At 40.7% G+C, this 22,156-nt stretch overlaps 1 protein-coding gene across 1 annotated transcript; it reads left to right on the top strand.

The window, feature by feature from the left end:
• Positions 1 to 3,938: 3,938 nt before the first annotated feature.
• LOC134405574 (vomeronasal type-2 receptor 26-like) lies at positions 3,939 to 21,017 on the top strand. Its single transcript, XM_063136819.1, has 8 exons — positions 3,939 to 4,096; positions 4,494 to 4,785; positions 7,017 to 7,877; positions 8,696 to 8,746; positions 10,285 to 10,512; positions 11,344 to 11,418; positions 12,414 to 12,540; positions 20,116 to 21,017. Exons 1-8 carry the CDS (start codon positions 3,939 to 3,941, stop codon positions 21,015 to 21,017), a joined length of 2,694 nt encoding a protein of 897 aa, XP_062992889.1.
• The last annotated feature ends 1,139 nt before the right edge of the window (positions 21,018 to 22,156 follow it).

Below are 22,156 nucleotides of genomic sequence, written 5' to 3' on the forward strand. Positions count from 1 at the left end.
AAGTGCAGCAAATAATTTTTACTAGAGAATTAAACATGAACCACAGTCATTATCACACTAAATGTTTTGCAAAGCCTGCATTGTAAAACCTTTGAATTTCAAAACTTTTTACAGTTTTAATTTTTTAAACTCTCTCTCTCTCTCTCTCTCTCTCTCTCTCTCTCTCTCTCTCTTTTACAAAGAAAAAAGGGGGGGGAAAGGCCATAGAGTTTTCAACGAAGCACCATAAAGCAGGGAAATTTTGAGGTAAGGTATTTTGTTCTAAAAGACCCTGTTCAGCTCCGTATTCCAGAAGTTATCATGTTCACCCATTCACTTTCAATAACTCTATTGACTGATAGGGAATCATTCTAGAGGCATTATAATGTCCTATACCTGGAGCTCATAAAATTTAATTCGTGGAATCTATTACATGCTTTCTTCTCATATATAGTATTCTATTCTATTTAGGGATACTCATTACTGGGAATCCATTACTTGTTTTGACAGAATTCCCCAGTGTTTGCAACTCACTTGGCATCTGCTAGCTGAGAAGCTGGCTGATCACTGAACCTATATATATATATATATATATATATATATATATATATATTGCAATTTGCACATTTTTGCATTTTTTATGCAATCTGAACAAATTCAGAGTATGTTGCACATAGTTCAGCAGAATTTTCATAAATTAGTCAAATTTGGCTGTAATTTGCTTAATTAGTGCAAATTCTGCCATCACTTGCACAAATTCAGCCGTTATTTGCACAAATTCAGCCATAATTTGCACAAATTGCACAGAAATTTGTACAAGTTGCAAAACCTTCCATAAAACAAAAAATCATAAAATGTCTGGAAAAACTGCAAATTGGTCGAAGTCCCGGTGAGAACCAAAATGAACTTCAGGGACCTGAGCATGGGAAAACTCATTGGACTGCATCCACCAGACAGATTTCTCTGACACCCATAATTCTATTGAATCATAGAATCATAGAATAGTAGAGTTGGAAGGGGCCTATAAGACTGTCAAGTCCAGCCCCCTGCTCAATGCAGGAACCTACCCTAAAGCATACCTGACAGAGCTGTCCAGCTGCCTCCTGAATGTCTCCAGTGTGGAATAGCCCATGACCTCCCTAGGTAACTGGTTCCGTTGTCGTACTGCTCTAACATAAGTTTTTCTTGATGTTCAGCCAGAATCTTGCTTCTTGTAAGTTGAGCTCATTATTCCATGTCCTGAACTCTGGGAGGATCGAGAAGAGATCCTGGCCCTCTGCTGTGTGACAACCTTTCAAGTATTTGAAGAGTGCTATCGTGTCCCCCCTCAATCTTCTCTTCTCCAGCCTAAACATGCCCAGTTCTTTTAGTCTATCCTCATAGGGCTTTGTTTCCAGACCCCTGATCATCCATGTTGCCCTCCTCTGAACCCCTTCCAAAATGTTTGCATCTTTCTTGACATATGCTGCCCAAGACTGGATGCAATACTCAAGATAAGGTCTAACCAATACCAAACAGAGGGAAACGAGTACCTTGCATGATTTGGGAGCAATACTTCTTTGAATGCAGCCCCAAATAGCATTTGCTCTTTTTGCAGCCATATCACACTGTTGTCTCATATTCAGCTTGTGATCTACATCAATTGCTAGATTTTTCTCACTTGCAGTATCGCTGAGCCAAGTATCCCCCATCCTGTAACTATGCATTTGGTTTCTTTTCCTTAGGTCTAGAACTTGGCATTTATCCCTATTAAATTTCATTCCATTGTTTTCAGCCCAGCACTCCAGCCTATCAAGATCAGTTTGAAGTTTGTTTCTGTCTTCAAGGGTGTTAGCTATCCCACCCAATTTTGTGTTGTCTGCAGATTTGATAAGCGTTCCCTGCACCTCCTTGTCCAAATCATTAATAAGAATGTTGAAGAGCACTGGGCCCAGGACTGATCCCTGCGGTACCCCACTCATTACCACTCCAAGTTTGGGAAGGTACCATTGATAAGCACTCTTTGAGTCTGACTCTGTAGCCAACTGTGGATCCACCTAATCGTTGTTCCATCTAGCCCACTTTTAGCTAGTTTGTTAATCAGAATACCATGTGGCACTTTGTCAAAAGCTTTGCTGAAGCCAAGATGTATTATGTACACAGTATTCCCACATTCCACAAGGGAGGTTTCCCGATGAAAACTGAATCATTCTTTACTTTCTATGAAGCTGTCACATGCTGGCAGTGCTTATTCAGTGAGTGAAAGGGAAAACAAGCAAAATAGTGTGGCAATGCTCATATTCAGCTCTTTCTTTTCCTGCAGCCACCAAGTAGAAATCTTTAGTTCTCTATATTTCTCTTGCTGTCTCTACCAAGCCAGGTATTTTTAGGTTTCATATATATATTTCAGATTGTGTTGGTGTCAACCATTAGATGTGGGGTGAGGAAAATCTCCCAGTTCACCAGAAAAAGATATCATTAGGGTTCAAATAACAAAGTTTAAATTTTATTGAAGAAAAATGTCAATACAAAAAAAAGTTCAAAATTTGAATGAATATGCATTTAGAACCTCTGATCCCCCTTTAAGAAATGTGAACAATAGGGGATATATGCATCCAGCTAACCTAAATATTTCATTTTAGCCCTCTTTCATCAAGGTATCGTATCTAAGCAATATGATACTGACATTGGTCAAGTTCTCTAAATCAGTTCTCGACTTCCAGCAGTTTTGAACCTTTCTTTTCCCCAAAACTCCAAGCATCTTTCCTTCCTTCTCTCTTTCTCTCTCCCAACTCCAATAACTGAGTAGGGATTTATTTATTTATTAGCAGTTCTGCCTTCTACGTTTGTGAGCATTTCGACAAGAGGCTGTTAGTGTCCTGGTAATCCACTATATCTACTTTCTGAGCACTTCACAAGGAGCATTTTCTTTTCTGGTTTTCTGTTATATAGCCTCTACGTGGCAGTGTGGCATAGCACAATAGTGCAAATACACAAGTAAATTTACAATTTAATACTGCATTTCCTCTGCTCTAAAAAAAACTTGCTGAAAGAGCTCTTTAGACACAAACAAAACTGGTGGGTCATGATGTTATCTAAAAAAACCCCCATAAACAACCATGAAGGCACATACAAACAAATTGACATTTATGCCTTAGCTAGAGCTAAGGATTATCCCAGGCAAATGGAGGGGTTGTCCCTGCCTGCTCCCGGGATGCCCTGTATGTCATTTGGATGCACAGGGATGATCCTGGGATACAGAACTAGTCTAGCCATGGCCACAGTAAAACACAGTGCTTCTCTATGCTGTGTAACTTGTATTTTTTGTGTGTGTTTCATTTGGTATTGAGCTCCTTCTTAGGTCATTTATTGTAAATGTTCAATAAGCATATCAGTTATAGACTAAGATTTATAATTAGTGAATTTATTTGCTTCTTTATTTCAATTTATTTTTGAGTTCATTCATTTTTTGTTGGCTTCATTTTGTTAATCTTAGTTATAAATAAAATAAAATTCCAGGTGTGTTTTTTTAAAATGATTTTCCACCTGCAATTCAACAGGGAATTGGCCTCTTTGAAAAAGTAATTACTTCACACTTTAATTATACAAAGGATGTTAATTAATTCTGCTGATTCATAAAATTCCCCGGAGGTTTCAGTGGCTGCAAGCAAAACTAACAAGAAGAAAGTGATGGATATCATAAATACACCTAGTACCATTTAGAAATAGGGAGGGGACTAGGAACAAGCAAGTCTCCTGTAGTGTGCTTTTGGCATTTTACAATATATATATTCCTATTAGCAGACTAAACTATTGTTAAAGAAGTAAGTTTTAATTACACAGCAATTAAATTATGCCAGTGTTGTAGAAGACCATAGGGGAATCTTTGTGTAGAGGGAAGCTTTGGCATTCTATTGTGGATGGCAGTTTTAGTGGCTCTGCTCATGGCACTGTTTCCTCATACAGTATGCCAGGCTCACATGATAAAATGCAGCATTCAGGATCCTCACTCTCCACTTCACAGGTATCATCAGCCAGGAGACATCATTATTGGTGGTGTTGTATTTCAGGGTGTCTTCATCTCCAGCCCAACATCCTTCACAGAAGAACCCCCACCAGACTTGCTGGAAGACCTTGTGTAAGGGTTGCATTTTTTCTTGCTTTTTAATAACAAATGCATTTACTTTGTCACTGGAATTATAAGTCCTAGAGCTGCTACCCAACCATGTATTCAGTCATGAGTTCATTCCATCCAATTATCACATCAGTCTGCACATTTGATAAGCATGAAAAAAGTTATTTTCATATGCAACTTTCCCTCACTGTATTTTGTATTCAACTTTACCTAATATGTACTTTTTTTGTACCCAAGTTTCCTTATTGTACACATTTTGCTATGCAGTCATCCAAATCCACTTAACAGGGAGTAATTCCGTTCTAACTCATAGCAATCTGCTTCTAAGTATGTATGTATATTTTTTGTGTTGTAAGTATTGACAAACATTCTGTGACTCAAGTGTTGACTCACATTCCAGCATTGTGCCTAAGGATTACCAGCATCTCCTGGCCTTTGCATTTGCCATAAAAGAGATCAATGAAAACTCTAAGATATTGCCAAACCTCACCTTGGGCTTCCGTATCTATGACAGCAATAACAATGCAAGAAGAACCTATCATGCAACCATGTTACTTCTATCGTTACTGGAGAGATTGGTCCCTAACTATGTATGTGACATTCAGAGGAACCTTATAGCTGTTATTGGGGGATTAGACCCCGAAATCTCTCTTCAAATGGCAAATATCTTGGATATCTATAAGATTCCACAGGTAGGGCACCTGTGCTTTTATGTATGTGAAATATAAGGAATTGCTGCATTGAAAATAATGAGACCAGCCTTTGTTTTTATTTCTTTCATTCTTTTGCATGATTCATAAATGATTAAAAATGTGACATTCACAAATTGTAACTGAGATTGTATCACTCAAGCCAATTCTCCAAAGCATACTCATCCTGCTCCAGGATTGAAAATCTATAGGATTAAGTAAAAGCAAACTGATTTTCATTCCCACAATAGCAAAGAGTTAAAAAATTCAGTCATTCTGTTCAAAACAAGAAAATCCTGGGACACATAAGCTTTGGTGTAAGTGCCACACTTTTATTTGATGTATAATTTAGATTCTGCAATGGCAAATAACTATGGCTAAATGCTGACATCTACTGCCTACATCCTTGTACTGGTTGATAGCCAGCAGTTCCCTACAGGGCAAACACTCAGCATCTTATTTATTTATTTTTTATTGCATTTATATACCGCCCCATAGCATAAGCTCTCTGGGTGGTTAATGAAAGGATATGTGCTTCAGGGGCATAGCCACTTGCTGCCTCTCCTCCTCTGTGCCTGCCTCAGAGGGCTGGTTTGTGTGTGTCTTGCTTTGACTTAGGGCATTAGTCCTTCTTATCATAACAAGGCAGCTGCATTTTGCTGCTGCCATGATTACTGAATCATCTGTGACAATGTAGGCCTATTATTATTATTGTTGTTGTTGTTGTTGTTGTTGTTACAATAATTGGCTGGGCTTACTCTGGAGTGTGTGAACTGTGACGGACCCTGAAAGGATAATCTGTTCAATGGCATCTCTGTTTGATGTGTGTGCATCTTGAAAAACAACGTATTATAGCACTTTGGAATGAGTGGATGGCATGAAAGAAATTAAGTTTTTAGAAGTATTGCGACCCAAGCATGGCAACGCAAGGTCTGAGTTGTTTATTCCATGACCAGCTATGTGCTGCATGCTCACCCAGTTTAATAATTTTCTATCTTGAAGTTCCCTTTGTTCATTTTTGAAGTGATTAACCTGAGAGGAAGATTCTGATTTAGGTTTAAATTTAAAATTTCCCCAAAAATCAGGGCATGATCAGATTTCTTTCAAAGTGGCCATGACTAAGGATCTATTTATAAGCTATCCTGTTGCCTAGTTCCATGTGAGTAGCTAACAAAATAACAGAGATACCTGCATTTCCGTAAATGGGGGGAAATAATTTAAATATTCCCCAAAATCAAGGCATGATCAGATTTCTGTCAAAAATGGGCAGGAATAAGGATCTATTTAGATTCTATCATGGCATCCAGTTACATGTCTGTATCTTGGAAAATGACAGCGATGAATGCAGTTTTGTGAATTGGAATGGTTGAGGGTTAAAATATTTTAAAAATCACTAAAAATCAAGGCAAGATTAGATTTCCTTCAATGTGGCCCTGCCTAAGGATCTATGTGTAAGCACTGATGGTGCCCAGTTCCAGGTGATAACAGAGATAACTGCATTTCTGTAAATGGAGAAGATCTTTTAAATATTCCCCAAAAATCAGGGGATTATCTGATTTCCTTCAATATGGGCATGAATAAAGAATTATTTAGATGCTATCATGGTGCCCATTTTCATGTTTCTAACTTGAAAACTAAAAAAGTTTTGGGTGTTTTACATTTTCAGTGCAAGTTGAAGGGTGGTTGGGGGGGTAAGCAGAGGTCTAGATCTGCTTCCGGATCCACCATGGAGCAGAGCGGAACAGAAGTAGATTGACCAAAAGCAGAGCAGAGCAGACCTGAACCAAAAGTTGCAGATAGGGATGCGGAGCGGATCTGGGGGTCCATACACAGCCCTAGTTATTTCAATGTTCTTTATTTCTAGCTGCCTAAAGTATACTATTTGAGGGAATGATGGGATACAAATATAACAAACAAGGAAGTGACTAACTAAATGCTCTCTTAGGAGAGTCCACTGAGATAGACAACCTTCACTAATATAGTGCCAGAGAGATGTATTGGATTACAAATCCCTCACCACTTCCTGACTGGGGAGGATGGGAATTGTACTCTAACAGATCTTGAGGTTGACAGGTTATATAAACCTAGATTCTGTTAATGCAAAAATAAAACTTGCATGTCCTGCAGAGTTATTCTAAGAATTACTGACATTATGTGTGTGCGTTGTTTTAAACTCTAGAATGTGTGCCATAAATTATTCTCATCTTAGGACCACTTCTGCAATCTCTCCTTAGCTCACATATGGCATTGCTCCGGTCATGAATGATAAGACTCCAGGACTTCCCTTCTACCAGATGGTTCCTCAGGAAGCTCTTCAGAATGAGGGGATTCTCTACTTGCTCCTACATTTCAGGTGGACATGGATTGGAATGGTTTATATAGGCAATGACAATGGAGAAAAATTTATGCAAACTGTGTCTCCAATGTTTTCCCAGAGAGGTATCTGTTTTGCCTTTATAGAAAGAATCCCCAAATTTACTTGTGACACTGGAATGTATGGCATTTTAGAACAGGGATTAAAGATACATGAGAAAGTGATGGGTAGCAATGCCAATGTAGTAGTGGCTCATGCAGAATCATATTCCAGTGCAATTTTTCGATTTTTGCCACAGCTATCACAAGAAGAGCACAGAGCAAACAAAATAAAAGGCAAAGTATGGATAACGACAGCCCAGATGGAGATCAATACATTTGTTTTTCAGAGGAATTTGGATGGAGGAATATTCCATGGTGCTCTCTCCTTCAGGATTCACTCCAATGATCCACCAGGATTTAAGTCATTTGAGGAGAGCAGAAATCCTTTCAGCACAAGAGGAGATGGTTTTATCAGGGATATTTGGCAACAAGTATTTGGCTGTATATTCCCAGATACAGCAGGGGATGATGTGGAAGCTGAGATTTGCACTGGAAGGGAAAAGTTGGAGAGCCTACCTGGATCTTTTTTTGAAATGAGCATGACTGGCCAAAGCTACAGCATCTACAACGCTGTCTATGCTGTTGCCCATGCTCTACATGCCATGTCCTCATCTAAATATAAACATAAAACCATGGTGGATACTAAAGGAAATAATCTTCAGGATGATCAGTGGTGGAAGGTAATGTCCTCAACTTCCTCGGTTGTCAAACCAAAAGACAACCACCATATCTTTTCATATTACAACAACACTCAATATCTGTATCATGCTTTATAATCATCATTTTTCATCTGCTCATATGAATGTCCACATTTCAATCAGCCTGATCTAATTTCCTCTTGCCACCTGATACTTCACTATTAGGGCTGTGCATGGACCCCCCGATCCACTCTAGATCCTGATCCACAACTTTTGGATCAGGTCTGCTCTGCTTTGAGATGATCCTCCTCTGTTCCGCTCCACTGTGGAGCTCCGTATCGGAGCTCAGCTTCCCCCCCCCCCAATAGACTTATATTGGAAAGGTGAAACTTTTTCAGTTTTCAAGTTAGAATCATCAAAATGGGCACCATGAGAGCTTCTAAATAGATCCTTCGTCATGCCCATTTTGAAGGAAATCCGATCATGCCCTGATTTTTTGGGAATATTTAAAAGATTCCCCCATTTACAGAAATGCATGTATCTATGCCATTTTTCCAGATACACAAATGCAACTGGGCACCATGAGAGCTCCCACATAGATCCTTATTCATTCCCATTCTAAAGTAAATCTGGTCATGCCCTTATTTTTTGCGATTTTTTAACTATTTAACCCACAACCATAACCCCAATTAACAAAACTGCATCCATCTCTGTCACTTTTCAGGTTAGAAACATCAAAATGGCCACCATGATAGCTTCTAAATAGATCCTTAGTCATGCCCATTTTGAAGGAAATCCAATCATACCCTGATTTTTTGGGAATATTTAAAGATAAACCTAAATAACAATCTTCCTCTCAGGTTAAACACTTCAAAAACGAACACACAGAACTTCAAGAAATCTTAAACAAGGTGAGCACAGCAGCAATGCAGCTGCCTTGTGATGATGAGGAAGGACTAATGCCCTGAGTCAAAGCAAGACATGCACAAACCAGCCCTCTGAGGTGGGCACAGAGGAGGAGAGGCAGCAGGTGGCTATGCCCCTGAAGCAGTGGGAGTGAGCATGCCATAGGCTTGTGGGGTTGACCCACACAGCCCATCTACATCTCCCTGGCATCAGGAGGGCAGAGAGGTGGAGGAGGCTGGCAGGCAGCAGACAGCTCTGCAGGCACAAGTAAGTGAGCCAAGGATTGTTTCCGGGCCATTCAAAGACAGAAACACAAACTGGCCCTGTGAGGCGGGGAACAGCACAGAGAGATGCCTTTGATTTCATAAATAATATAAGGCTAGAAGGACAACAGTAAAGATTTGTGCTCCTTGCTTCAGAGTTGACTGACTAAACAGCCATTATTAAATAATAATAATAATAATAATAATAATAATAATAATAATAATAATAATAATAATAGAACAAAAAGGCTGACTGACTTTATTCCCAGTATGAGAAAGTGGACGTACCAAGGGGACTGTGCGCTCACCACCTCTCAGGCGTTTGGCTGGTCCTGTCTAGGTGCCTGCCTTTGAGAAGCCACATGACACATCAACTCATGCAACTCATTGCTTTCCACTGGTTCCCCTTTGGATGGTTCTGCTTTCCCTCAAGAGCAGTGGGCACTGGGCATGTCCACATTCCATATAGGACATCATCCACTTGTACCACTTCTATCCAGTTGTCCACCACGGTTATGGTGGGTATTTAGTAGTGATGTGTTGCCTATCTGTTATTTTATTTTGAATATTACTTAAGGTTGTGTGTTAGTTTGCTCAGGCTATTACTTCACCAATACACTCAAAAGGGACAAAAGTCCTACAAAAGACAAAGAAAGAAAAGTTACTCAGTATCCCTTTTTGCTTATCCCCCCCCCCCCCCCGCCCATCATTGGGGTTGGAGGATGTTTCACATCAGGTGATCACTTATCATGATTGGGAGATGAACCTGTCTCTCAATACTGAAAAAAAAAAGCTTCCCCCTTCCCCATTCTATAAAAATTAATTGCAAGAAAACAGCTGAATATACATTTTTGAAAATCGAAACAAATGACCCCCAATCATCTATGTCTAAGCACAGTGATTTTCAGGGATGTAGCTTTAAAAACAAAGAAAGTTATAGGTGTGTTTTTGCCCAATGTAATCCTAAGGAGATCCAGCTTCTAGTCCCCACTTCTCTATAAAGCTCCGTGATTTTGCAGCAATCATTGACTCTTACCCTCATGGGGTTGTTATGAAAATAAACATAGAGAAAAGGAAAATCTGTTAAGCTGTGTTGGATTACTTGCATGAGAAAACAGGAGGAAAATAATATAAAAATGGGGAGCATTTCTTCTAACAAACTTTTCCAATTTGAATATCATTCATGACATCATTCTGCTCCTGTTCTTAGTCCTTAGCCTTATATACCAAACAACATTCATAATAGTTTCTAAACTCTTGCATTTCTACTTTTAATCTAGCTCCATCAGTTTCTTAGAGGTGTCTCATTTAACAACAGTGCTCAGAATGAGGTTTTCTTTAATGAGAATGCAGAGGTAGTAGCAGGATTTGATATTATCACCTTGAATATTTCTTCCAATAAATCCTTTCTCCGAGTGAAAGTTGGAACGATAGATCCTCATACTTCTCCAGACCAAGCACCAACGATTGATGAGGATGCTATATTATGGCACAGCTGGTTTAACAAGGTAGGAACCAATTGTCACAAAATAGAGTCATAGATGAATTGAGTTGAAAGGGGCCTGTAAGGCCATCGAGTCCAACCCCCTGATGAATGCAGGAATCTACCTTCAAGCATACCTGACAGATGACTGTACAGTTGCCTCTTGAATGCCTCTGGTGTGGGAGAACCCACTACCTCCCAGGCTAATTGGTTCCATTGTCATTCTGCTCTAACACTCAGGAAGTTTTTTTTCCTTATGTCCCACTGGAATCTGGCTTCCTGTAACTTGACCCATCATTCCATGTCCTGCACTCTGGGATGATCAAGAAGAGATCCTGGCGCTCCTCTGTATGGCCCTCCTCTGTATTATCACAAAGATAATACACAGCAGCTCTGAGAGTTCTTCTGCTAGTTCCTTTATTACTCTAAGATGCAGTTCATTGCACTGCAGATTTGAACTCATTCAAAGTAGTTAAGTGTTCCTTGACCATTTGTTGATCTGTCTCAAGTTTCAGTCCATTCCCTCCACATTTGAAAGGGGAGGCAGTCATAGACCCTCTTTTGGTAGAAGACTGAGCCAAATTAGGAATTGAACACTTCTGCCTTTTATTTGTCATCTGTTATCATTTTGCCATCTTCATTGAATAGTTGAACCACTGTCTCTCTCCTCTGTCTTTTACTATGTACATACCTCAGAAAAGCTTTTTGGTTGCTTTTAGCATCCCTCACTAACCTCACTCATTTTCAGCTTTAACCTTCCTGATCCTATTTCTACATTTCTGTGCTACATGTGTGTACTTTGTTTTGTAGCCTCGCCTTCTTTCCATTTCTTTTTTGTGTCCTTCTTTGTTTTCAGGTCAGCTCAGCATTTTGTGAAGCCACATTGTCTTCTTCTGTTGTCTTCTACTTTTTACCTTTGTTAGAATTGTTTGTAAGTGTGTCTTTAACATTTCCTTTTTTACAAACTCCCACCAATCTTGGAATCCTTTTCTCATTAGGTATCATGCATTTAGTTCCTTTAGTACTTACAGACAACCATGGGACCTTGACACATAGGGTTCCCATATTTTCAGATAATGGATTCAATACAAATCTACCCTGGTGGTAAGGCATATTTATAATAAGTTTTTGGAATAATTCTAATAAGTTCCATTTGTTGGAATGGAGTAGCTGGCTTTCAATAACAAAAAGATTAGGGGTAAGTGTTTACCCTGAGTCAAAAACATTGCTCCAGCTGTTGCAGAGAAAATACTTCTCTCATGTTTTTGATACATCCATCACCTAGTGCATCTTAAGTACAGGCTTGTTCCCCAAATAAGACATCTCATCACACTTTTAATTCAATTGTTTATAACTGGACTTAATTTCTCAATGATCCTATCCATATATTCATAATTTTGTGTTGTACTCCGCCTCAATCCAGAGGGAGAGGCGGGTAAGAAAATAATAATAATAATAATAATAATAATAATAATAATAATAATTATTATTATTTGAGACCTTGGTTTAAAATGCTGCAGCTGAAACACTTCCATCTAATACAATCCAAATAGCACTTCTTATTGATATCCAGTGAGCAGCTATTATTTGCAATTTCGAATAAATAGATTTATAAGCAGTTCAAGGCACAATAACTTCAAAGACATTTTTTCTAAAACAATAGCCAAGTAATGCAGCTTTAGGAGACTATTGAATATCATACACTGCAATTTATTTCATAATTTATCTTGGCTCTCCCAAAACAGGTGTGAGTGGGCTATCCCCCCAAAATAAAGAAAAATAGGAATAGCATGTAGTATATCAATACTCAAACATTACTCGAAATGCTTTGTCTATGTTGCCACATAGGGCTGGACTTGAGAAACTGAAGGTTTCCCAAGATCATTGTTGTCACATTTTTATTGTGCTCTTTCATTCATGGATTAGACACGACCACTTTCTATATGTACTGAGAGTTGCCATCCTGGTTCCAGCAAGAGAGTGAAGGAGGGGAAGCCACACTGCTGCTATGATTGCATCCCATGTCCAGAAGGGAAGATTTCAAACCAGGAAGGTAGGAAATATATATTATATATACAGTGATACAAAAGTGTGGCTGTAAACATGTAAAAATATATATGGGTAGGTTGGGGTGACTATTCTACTAGGGCTGTGCTCCGCTCCGATTTGGATCAGCGAATCCGGAGTGGAGCGACCCAATCCACCTCCTCCAAAGGCGGATCCGAATTAGGTCGGGGGCGCAGCTGATCGAGATGAAGCGGTTTGCTCAGTTTTGGAGTGCTTCGCCTTGATCTGGAGCTCTGATCACCATTTTGGATATTTTTAAACATAGGAATGTATTGGGCAAAAAAAATCCTATAACTTCTTTGTTTTTAAAGCTAGATCCCTGAAACTTACTATGCTTAGAGTTTGATGATTGGGTGTCCTTTGTGTTGATTTTCAGAAAAAAAGTTCAGCATTTGGGTTGCAAATAATTATTTTTCATTGGGTAAGCGGGAGGGGGAAATAAGCCTTTTTAGGTGTTGATAGCTTCATCTCCCAATCATGCTGAGTGATCACCTCATGTAAATCATCATCCAATCCCAGTGTTGGATGGGGGTACTAAACCAGAGACACTTTTCTTTCTTTGTCTTTGGGTACGACTTCAGTCAGTGAGGAATGGGTTTTTCTTGAGCAGTCTTTGGAGGAGTTAGTTGGAAATTTAGGATTTTTCTGCATGTGTGTGTTTGTTTGTTACTTTTTCTTTAGCTTTCCTGTGCTCTCTTTTGCATTTCTTTGATCTATACAAACTTATAATTCTTCCTTTGGATTGTTTCCCCCTTCCCCCTGTCTCTTCCTTAGTAAAACCCTGTGTTCTGTGAGTGTGTTGTTATTTTCCTTATTCTTTATAAAAAAACTAAACAAAAAATACATCTATCCTCTGTGTGTGCGTGTGTGTGACTGTGTTTGCTTTGCTTACAGTGCAGAAGCATACAAAAAGTGAGGGCAAAGCACCACATCACACTTTTCCCATTTCCCCCATAAATAATAATTCCCCTAAAATCAGGGTATGATCCGATTTCTTTCAAATTGACCATGCCTAACTTCCTGTGTGGAAGCTATCATGATGCCAAGTTGCATGTGTGTGTCTTACAAAATAACGGAGATAAGTGCATTTCTGTAAATGGGGAAGCATTTTTAACTACTCCCCCCAAATCAGGGCATGATCTTTTTTCCTTCAAAGTGGCCATGCCTAAGGATCTATTTTGAAGCTATCCTGGTGCCCAGCTCCATGTGTGTATCTTAAAAAATAAGAGAGATAACTGAATTTCTGTAAATGGGTTGTGAGGTGGAAATTTTTTAACAATTCCCCCAAAACCAGGGCATGATCCGATTTCGTTCAACATTGGCATGAATAAGGATCTATTTAGATGCTATCATGGTGCCCAGTTACATGTCTGTATCTTGAAAAATGGTGGAGATGAATGCAGTTTTGTAAATTGGGGAAATGGTTGAGGGTTAAAATATTAAAAAATCGCTAAAAATCAAGGCAAGATCAGATTTCCTTCAATGTGGCCATGCCTAAGCATCTATGTGGAAGCTATCATGGAGCCCAGTTCCAGGTGTGTATCTTAAAAATAACAGAGGTAACTGCATTTTTGTAAAAAAAGGGGAGATATATTAACAATTGCCAAAAATCAGACCATGATCCGATTTCCTTCAAAATTGGCATGAATAAGGATGTCTTAAGAAGCTATCATGGTGCCCATTTTCATGTTTCTAACTTGAAAACTAAGAAAACTATCTCCCATGTATTATTCAACTGCAGCTTCTATCAGGAGGCAAGAAAAGCCCTTATCCATCCTTTCACACAACAATTACCTGGACGATCATCCGTGACCCTTATGTCGGTCCTTTTACAGGGTCAAGATAAGCATACCACTGAACAAGTTGCTAAATTCTCAAGAAACCTACTCTTGATAGGCTATCTCTGTCTAACTACCGACCTGTCTCTTTGTTGCCGTTTGTTTCAAAGATCCTGGAGCGTGCGGTCTACTCTCGCTGTCTTGACTTTCTTTCTAGTAACTCTGCTTTGGATCCTTTTCAATCTGGATTCCGTCCTTTGCATTCCACCGAAACAGCCCTTACTAAGATCACCAATGATCTCCTTACTGCCAAGTCTAAAGGCCATTATTCCGTTCTTATTCTCCTTGATCTAACTGCAGCCTTTGACACGGTTGATCATGATCTTCTCTTAGATTCCCTTCATGACCTTGGATTTTGTGGCTCTGTCTATAACTGGTGTGCCTCCTATCTAGTGGGTCGCTCTTTCAGCATGCTGGCTAATGGCAGCTCGTCTTCCTTCTTTCCCCTTTCAGTAGGGGTTCCGCAAGGCTCAGTGCTTGGCCCGTTGTTGTTTTCCTTATACATGCTGCCCTTGGGCAAGCTTATTCAATCTCATGGCCTCCAATATCATCTGTACGCCGATGATACAACTATATCTGTCATCTCCGGAACTTTCTCCTGATGTTCACGATCGTATCTCGGCATGTCTTTCAGATATCTCAGCTTGGCTGCTTCATCGTCGTTTGAAACTTAATATGGCAAAGACTGAATTGCTTGTTTTTCCTCCTAAACCTTCTCCTCATCTCTCATTCTCTCTTACTGTCAATGATGTTACGCTTACTCCGGTCAAGGAAGCTCGTAGCCTTGGCTTTATATTTGACTCCTCGCTCTCCTTTATTCCTCATATTGAGGCAGTAGCTAAATCCTGTCATTTTTTCCTGTATAATATTGCCAGGATTCGATCATTTTTGTCTGTCTCTTCTGCCAAGACGCTTGTTCATGCGCTGGTTATTTCACGGTTGGACTACTGCAACCTTCTTCTCTCTGGCCTTCCTTCTTCTCACATCAGTCCGTTGGTTTCTGTTCACCACTCTGCCGCAAAGATCATCTTCTTGGCTCGCCGCTCTGACCATGTTACTCCGCTTCTGAAATCTCTTCATTGGCTTCCAATTCACTTCAGAATCCAATATAAACTTCTCCTGTTAACCTTCAAAGCTTTTCAAGGTCTAGCTCCTTCCTATCTCTCCTCTCTCATCTCACACTATTGCCCCGCTCGTGCTCTTCGCTCCTCTGATGCCATGTTTCTCGCCTGCCCAAGGGCCTCTACTTCCCTTGCTCGGCTTCGTCCATTTTCTTCTGCTGCCCCTTATGCCTGGAACGCTCTTCCAGAACATTTGAGAACTACAAGTTCAATCGCAGCTTTTAAAGCTCAACTAAAAACTTTTCTTTTTCCTAAAGCTTTTAAAACTTGATGTTGTGCAGACTTTATACTGTTAGTTTTACCCTACCCTGTGCCTGCTTACCCTACCCTGTGCCTGTTGGCATTCTTTTCCCCTCCTTATTGTTTTACTATGATTTTATTAGATTGTAAGCCTATGCGGCAGGGCCTTGCTATTTACTGTTTTACTCTGTACAGCACCATGTACATTGATGGTGCTATATAAATAAAATAATAATAATAATAATAATAATAATAATAATAATAATAATAATAATAATAAATTTCTTAATCATGCAATCCTTACCAGATCAGTTATGGTGGCAGGATTTTCCTTTGCTTCTAGCACAGAACTTTAAGGAGGCTCATGTAATCATACTCTGTTTTAATTTCATGTATTTTATTTATTTTATTTATTTATTTATTACATTTTGATACCGCCCAATAGCTGAAGCTCTCTGGGCGGTTCACAAAATATTTTTTATGTGTTTTTATATGTTTTATTGGTCTGTTGACTGTAATCAAAGGAATTGTCTGACTTAGAAAGTTATAGGCATTTCACCTTTGCAATGCAAGTCTGTAGGGAGAAAAGCAGAGCTCAGATCCAGAGCTCTGCTGACAGCTGCTTTGTGCACCCATGCAAGGGTGACTACTTTTTCACTTACCATGCACCAGCATGATGCTGGCTGTGGCATCATCTACCCAACCTTGACCACTGCTTCCAGGTTCTGAAAGGAAAGGTTTGTGATCACCTCTTCTCATGCCACACCTATCAATTGGAGCTGCACACAAGTGGCCTCCCAAAGTTCATCCACCCTGTATGTGGGTAGATGTATAAGGGAGGAAATTTCACATTTTTTTTCCGGGGGGAGGAGAATTTATCCAACAATTTCTCACAGGGTGGCATCACCATTAGCAAGGACTGTATGACAGCTTCTTTCTTTTCTTTTTTTCCTGTTGGATTTGGTTTTCATGCACTGCTACTGCTAGTGGCAACAGCATCAATGGGTTCTGATAGGAAAGGGTGGGGATTGCCGTTACCCCTTATCATGCCACCGCTTGCAGTGGTGAATCCACAGGTAGTTATGCATAGCAAACCATCCATCTCAAGACCCACTGCAGCACCTTCATGCTCCTGGAACAACACTCATGCCTTGATGTTGCAAACAGAGAAGGAAGCTCAGAAATAACAACACAGATGCCAGAGCTTGGGATAACTAGTGCTTCTTTATTTACTTGGGTTCACCCTTCCCTGGATCTGCATGTGAGAGTGTGGGAATCTAATTCATCCTTTCTCCAGGCAACTAGCCTGTGTTATGGATGAGCCACTCAGCCAAGCCAGGAGTCAGGTAAAATCCAGCTCCTTTCATGAGCTACATTTGCATGTGCCTGGGGAAACCACCCTGCGTCACCCCTGCCCTGTGCCACACAACTCTGAATAGGTGAGACGGAGAGGTCCCCAAAGGCAAGAAATATATCCTGAGTCATGAGCCGCATAGCCCACCAAGGATTAGGCCGCAGAATTTGCCAATCACCATAAGATGCCAACAAGTGGTCACCAAACCTCTTCTGATGTCCTAAGATGCCTGCACAACCTGCTGTTGGAGGGTGCCAAGGATGAAAATCCTGAAGGCCCACATTCAGACCCTGCAGTAAAATATAATTACTTACATTGGACAGGCAAACCCATCTGCCCTATAAGGGTTCCTTCTGGATAGTAAAAATTTTGGATGGTGGATCACACATCCCTGCCAATCCTTCAAGACAGATGATTTTACCTATTGAATTATGCCATTGCCCTATATAAACTAAGGGCTTCTCAGTCCTCACACCTCTGGCACTGAGGAAGCATGTTTGATCACCCAAAACAAATGTCTGGCCATTGCATCCAGATGTCCTTCAGGTCTGCCCTAGCATGTATAATTGGGGCCGTCTGCTCCAGGAACCCTATACCCTGCCCCCAGGTAGTCGACAACACCTGCAGTGAGGCAAGAACCAACCAGACAGGACCTTTTATGGCTTGCCTGCCACCCAACTGGATGGAGGCCAACTGAATGAGCTCAAATTGTGTGCCAGCTGTTGCTCGCATTGCTCTATGGCTGGCCCAGATGTCATGCCATGTCTGCCAATTAGGACCCCCGCAGGCTCTGGTTTCCTCCAACAATCTGTCAAAGGAACACAACTATCAACATTGAATTAAACAGAAGCCGCCCTTCATTATTACTGTACTCTTATGCATGCCCATCTCTCTATGGCCCAGATCTTGGAAGAGAGCTTTGGCTATTGGGTGGTATAAAATGCAATGAATAAATAAATAAATAAATCTCCTAGCCCCACTTCAGCTGCGACAGCCCTACGCTGAATGAGTGTGTCCAAAATTGAATAATTCCACAAGCTTGATGTCTGAACTGTCTTTTTGCCTACTGGCTAATTGGTACAGGTAAAGGGCAACCCCTTCCTGTGATAAAACAGAAACCCAAGTTCCTTGCTCAAGAAGGCAAAGTAGGAAATCACAACAGCTAATGGGCATACCCCTCCTATGGAGGTCACCTATGGTGGTCCCTTTGGGCAGTTTCAGACCTTTGGAGGTATAGGACTGCTCTGACTGTGATGAACTGAGCATCAGAATGTTTAAGGACCCTACCAGCACCCTCAGACGATCCTGCCTCCCCTTCCAGCATCTTTCAAACACAGAAATCTGCTGTGCTGCCTACAAACCCCTTTCATCATGACAGCAAAGGATGGATAAGCCACAAGGCCTGAAACACCTGTCTCAGCTCTGAAATGCTGCTCACTGGTAGAATGCCCACATGCCAAGGGCCAGGGCCTACATGGCTCCCATCATTTGCCTCTCCCAGATCCCTAAGCATGATCCCTGGGCATAGTATCTTGGTACTGCCCAGCCATAAGGTCTAATATCAGGAACCTTGACATATGATTGCATGACAAGCCTTCACTGACATCCTTATCCAGCCCAAGAATATGGCATGCAAAAGTAAGATTAATTGATGGCAACCATAGTTGACCAATCCCATTCCTGAGGGTCATTAGATGACAAAGATGTGTGAAAAGTAGCTAGTTGTCAGTCCAAAGAACAGGGTTCTTTGGACAACCTACCTCACAGGGTTGTTGTTGTGAGGATAAAATGGAGAGGAGGAGGATTATGTATTCAAAAAGAATAGCTCCAGGAAAGTCAAAGCTTCATATATCCCAGCTTCTATCCCAAGCTGAGGCCAATACTGGGCACATCAATATTCATGAAACATAATTCTAAAGCTTGGGAGTCAGAGGTGTCTGAGTGTATTAGAATCACAGCCTCCAATAATCCATCCTGCCTCTAAACTGATACTATTATACTGCTCCAAGATACCTCCAAGATCTAAATTGTTGTAAACCGCCCAGAGAGCTTTGGCTGTGGGGCGGTATATAAATGTAATAAAATAAATAAATAAATGTGCATGCAGTGGTGAGGGAGACTGACCCCATCAGGGCATTGTATATATGTCTGAAAAAGGGATGACCCAGTGCTAACACCCAACAAGGATTAAGCATGCTCACTGGGGGGGGGGGAGGGGACATTCTTAGAGATAATACCAATGGGAACACCCAAAGTTGCACATAGAGGGATGTGGGAATGAACCTAAAACATGGCCTGCCTTTACCTCCTTAACTTAGTCTTGGTTCTGTTGCACCATACAGGAATGGAGGCATTGTTCCAGGCCAAACAAAGGGCACAGTGGCCTTCAGGAAGGTTTTTAAGCCATGGAAGAACTATTAAACAAGGAATGTGTCCTCCCTATATGGATAATATGGCAGAAGTAATGGCCAAGCATAAACTAAATTGGTCTGGGGCTCTGAGGATGAATGGTTCTTCTGGATATGGGACACATGATCCAGGGGTTACACAGATCCCTGGTGCAAGCACCCCAGCAAAGCAGGTGGAAGAAATTGCCTCTTGGTGAGAGCCCACTCAGGCAGAGGACCAGTTGGCTGGTCTGTTTGAGGTGTATGTGATCCCCAAACTGAAGGTGTGGCTGCTCTAGTGGCCACAGACACAAGAGCTTAAGGCTCATGGGAGGCTGGCAAAACATGCTGGCAGCATGCCACATAACTCAAACAGGGACTGCTCATCTCCACCAGGCTCCTCAGAACCAACAAGCCAGATGAATTGCCAACTCTGCCCCATGCCCCATACAGGTGACACCAAGGACCCACAGTGCCAAACTGGCCAACCTACTGTGCATGGTTTATTATACTCCCTCTGAGCCATGGTGTCGTTAGTGCAAGGGAATCCTGGACTTGAAACATTGAGATATAAGACATCTGTGTTTGAGAGCTGAACTGACCAAAACTTTTCCTTTATAGATATGAATGACTGTAACACATGCTCAGATGAAGACTATCCAAGCAAGAATAAGGATTTCTGTATTCCCAAGAGCATAACCTTCTTGTCTTATGAGGAACCTCTGGGGATCAGTTTAGCTTTTTTTGCTCTTTCCTTTTTTTTTATCACAGCTCTGGTGATGGGGATGTTTGTGAAGCATCACAACACTCCCATAGTCAAAGCCAACAGCTGGATCCTTACCTACACTCTCCTCATTTCTCTCCTGCTCTGCTTCCTTTGCACATTGCTGTTTATTGGCCGTCCTCAAAAGAGGACGTGTCTCCTCCGACAAACTGCCTTTGCCATCATCTTCTCTGTGGCTGTTTCTTCTGTACTAGCAAAAACCATCATGGTAGTTCTGGCTTTCATGGCCACCAAACCAGGATCTGGAATGAGGAAGTGGTTGGGGAAGGAACTAGCCATCTCCATTGTTCTTTCCTGCTCCCTTATCCAATCAGGGATCTGTACTGTGTGGTTGGGAACATTTCCCCCATTCCCAGATGTTGACATGCACTCAGTGGCTGAAGAAATTGTACTGGAATGTAATGAGGGCTCTGTGACAATGTTTTACTGTGCCCTGGGCTACATGGGCTTCTTGGCATTTATCAGTTTCACTGTGGCCTTCCTCTCCAGGAAGTTACCTGGTACTTTCAATGAAGCCAAGTTCATCACTTTCAGCATGTTGATCTTTTGCAGTGTTTGGTTATGTTTTATTCCATCCTACCTAAGCACTAAAGGTAAATACATGGTGGCTGTGGAGATCTTCTCCATTTTAGCCTCCAGTGCTGGATTGCTGAGTTGCATCTTTTCCCCCAAATGTTACATTATTGTGCTGAGGCCTGAGCTGAACAAAAAAGCTTATCTAATAAGAAGAAAAACCTAAACAATCCCTGCCTGCCTTTCACTATAATTTCTAATCTAGATTTTTTTATGGGTGGACATCACAAGATTGCTCAGAGTTTCCCTTTAACCGGAAAGATGAAGATATCTTCATCTTCCCTGCAGTTCTTCCCTAGTTTGGAGAACTGATTAAGATTTACTTGAGGTGATACCATCATGTAAATAGGAAAATTCCCCTCATTATCTTATGCCCTGATATAGACATTCAGCTGCTTTTCTTACAGCTCATGAGCTCTTTTTAATTTTTGAAAAGTTTAGAATACTTCTGTAGCAGCAAATGCTGAGAAAGAAGCTCAGTTATTCTCTTCAACACTTAACTCTTTGAACTTCTTTGCCAATAAGACTGATTCATATCTCCTATGAATATACCTGATTAAATATTACAACTGAAATGTGTTATTTATTGCACCTTATTTTCCTATTTATGATTCTATATTTGTACTGCTTGCAAGGTTCTGTCGAAATGGGGATAATGAACATATGGTCAAAGATGTTGTCCCCAGCTGTCAAAATAAATGTCATGTGTTTGATCATGTGACCAAAATTAAGGCCATGCAACTGGAAATGGTGTGTTTTCTTATTGGGTATTGCTAAAATTGTTGCCATTTGTGCCATAAGAAATGCTGTATGAGTGCAAATGAGTTGAAAAATAACCCCTTAAGTTATCATTTCCACCTCCTCATGAGAGTATGAAGAGCATAACTTTAACGCTCTATGAATTCACCACAGCATCCCTTCTCAGTTGGAAAAGATTTAAGATCAATGCCCCTGCCTAATGGGGTCTATAGGCAGTCCTGGAATTCACAAAATCAAGTGAAGCTGAGGAAGGATTAATGCTTATGAAACCAGCCAGCTGCAGTGCAGAGAAAATGGGGATGGCATTTCCTGGTTGAGCCTTTGTTTAGGGATGGGTGAATGAGTGATGTTCAAAGTTTAAATTCTTTAAACTTTTGCTCACTTTTGCTCACCTAGATTTCCTCTTTTTTTTGTAATCACACTGTGTTTGAGGAAAATGCACAAAATTATTGCTATTGAATGTGAAAGTGGCACAAAATATCCACAAACATATGCAATCCCCCCTCCCCCTAAACAGAAGCCTTTATCAGGGGAATTGGGAGCTTT

Source organism: Elgaria multicarinata, chromosome 11, assembly GCF_023053635.1.
Source record: "Elgaria multicarinata webbii isolate HBS135686 ecotype San Diego chromosome 11, rElgMul1.1.pri, whole genome shotgun sequence".
Classification (NCBI taxonomy): domain Eukaryota; kingdom Metazoa; phylum Chordata; class Lepidosauria; order Squamata; family Anguidae; genus Elgaria; species Elgaria multicarinata.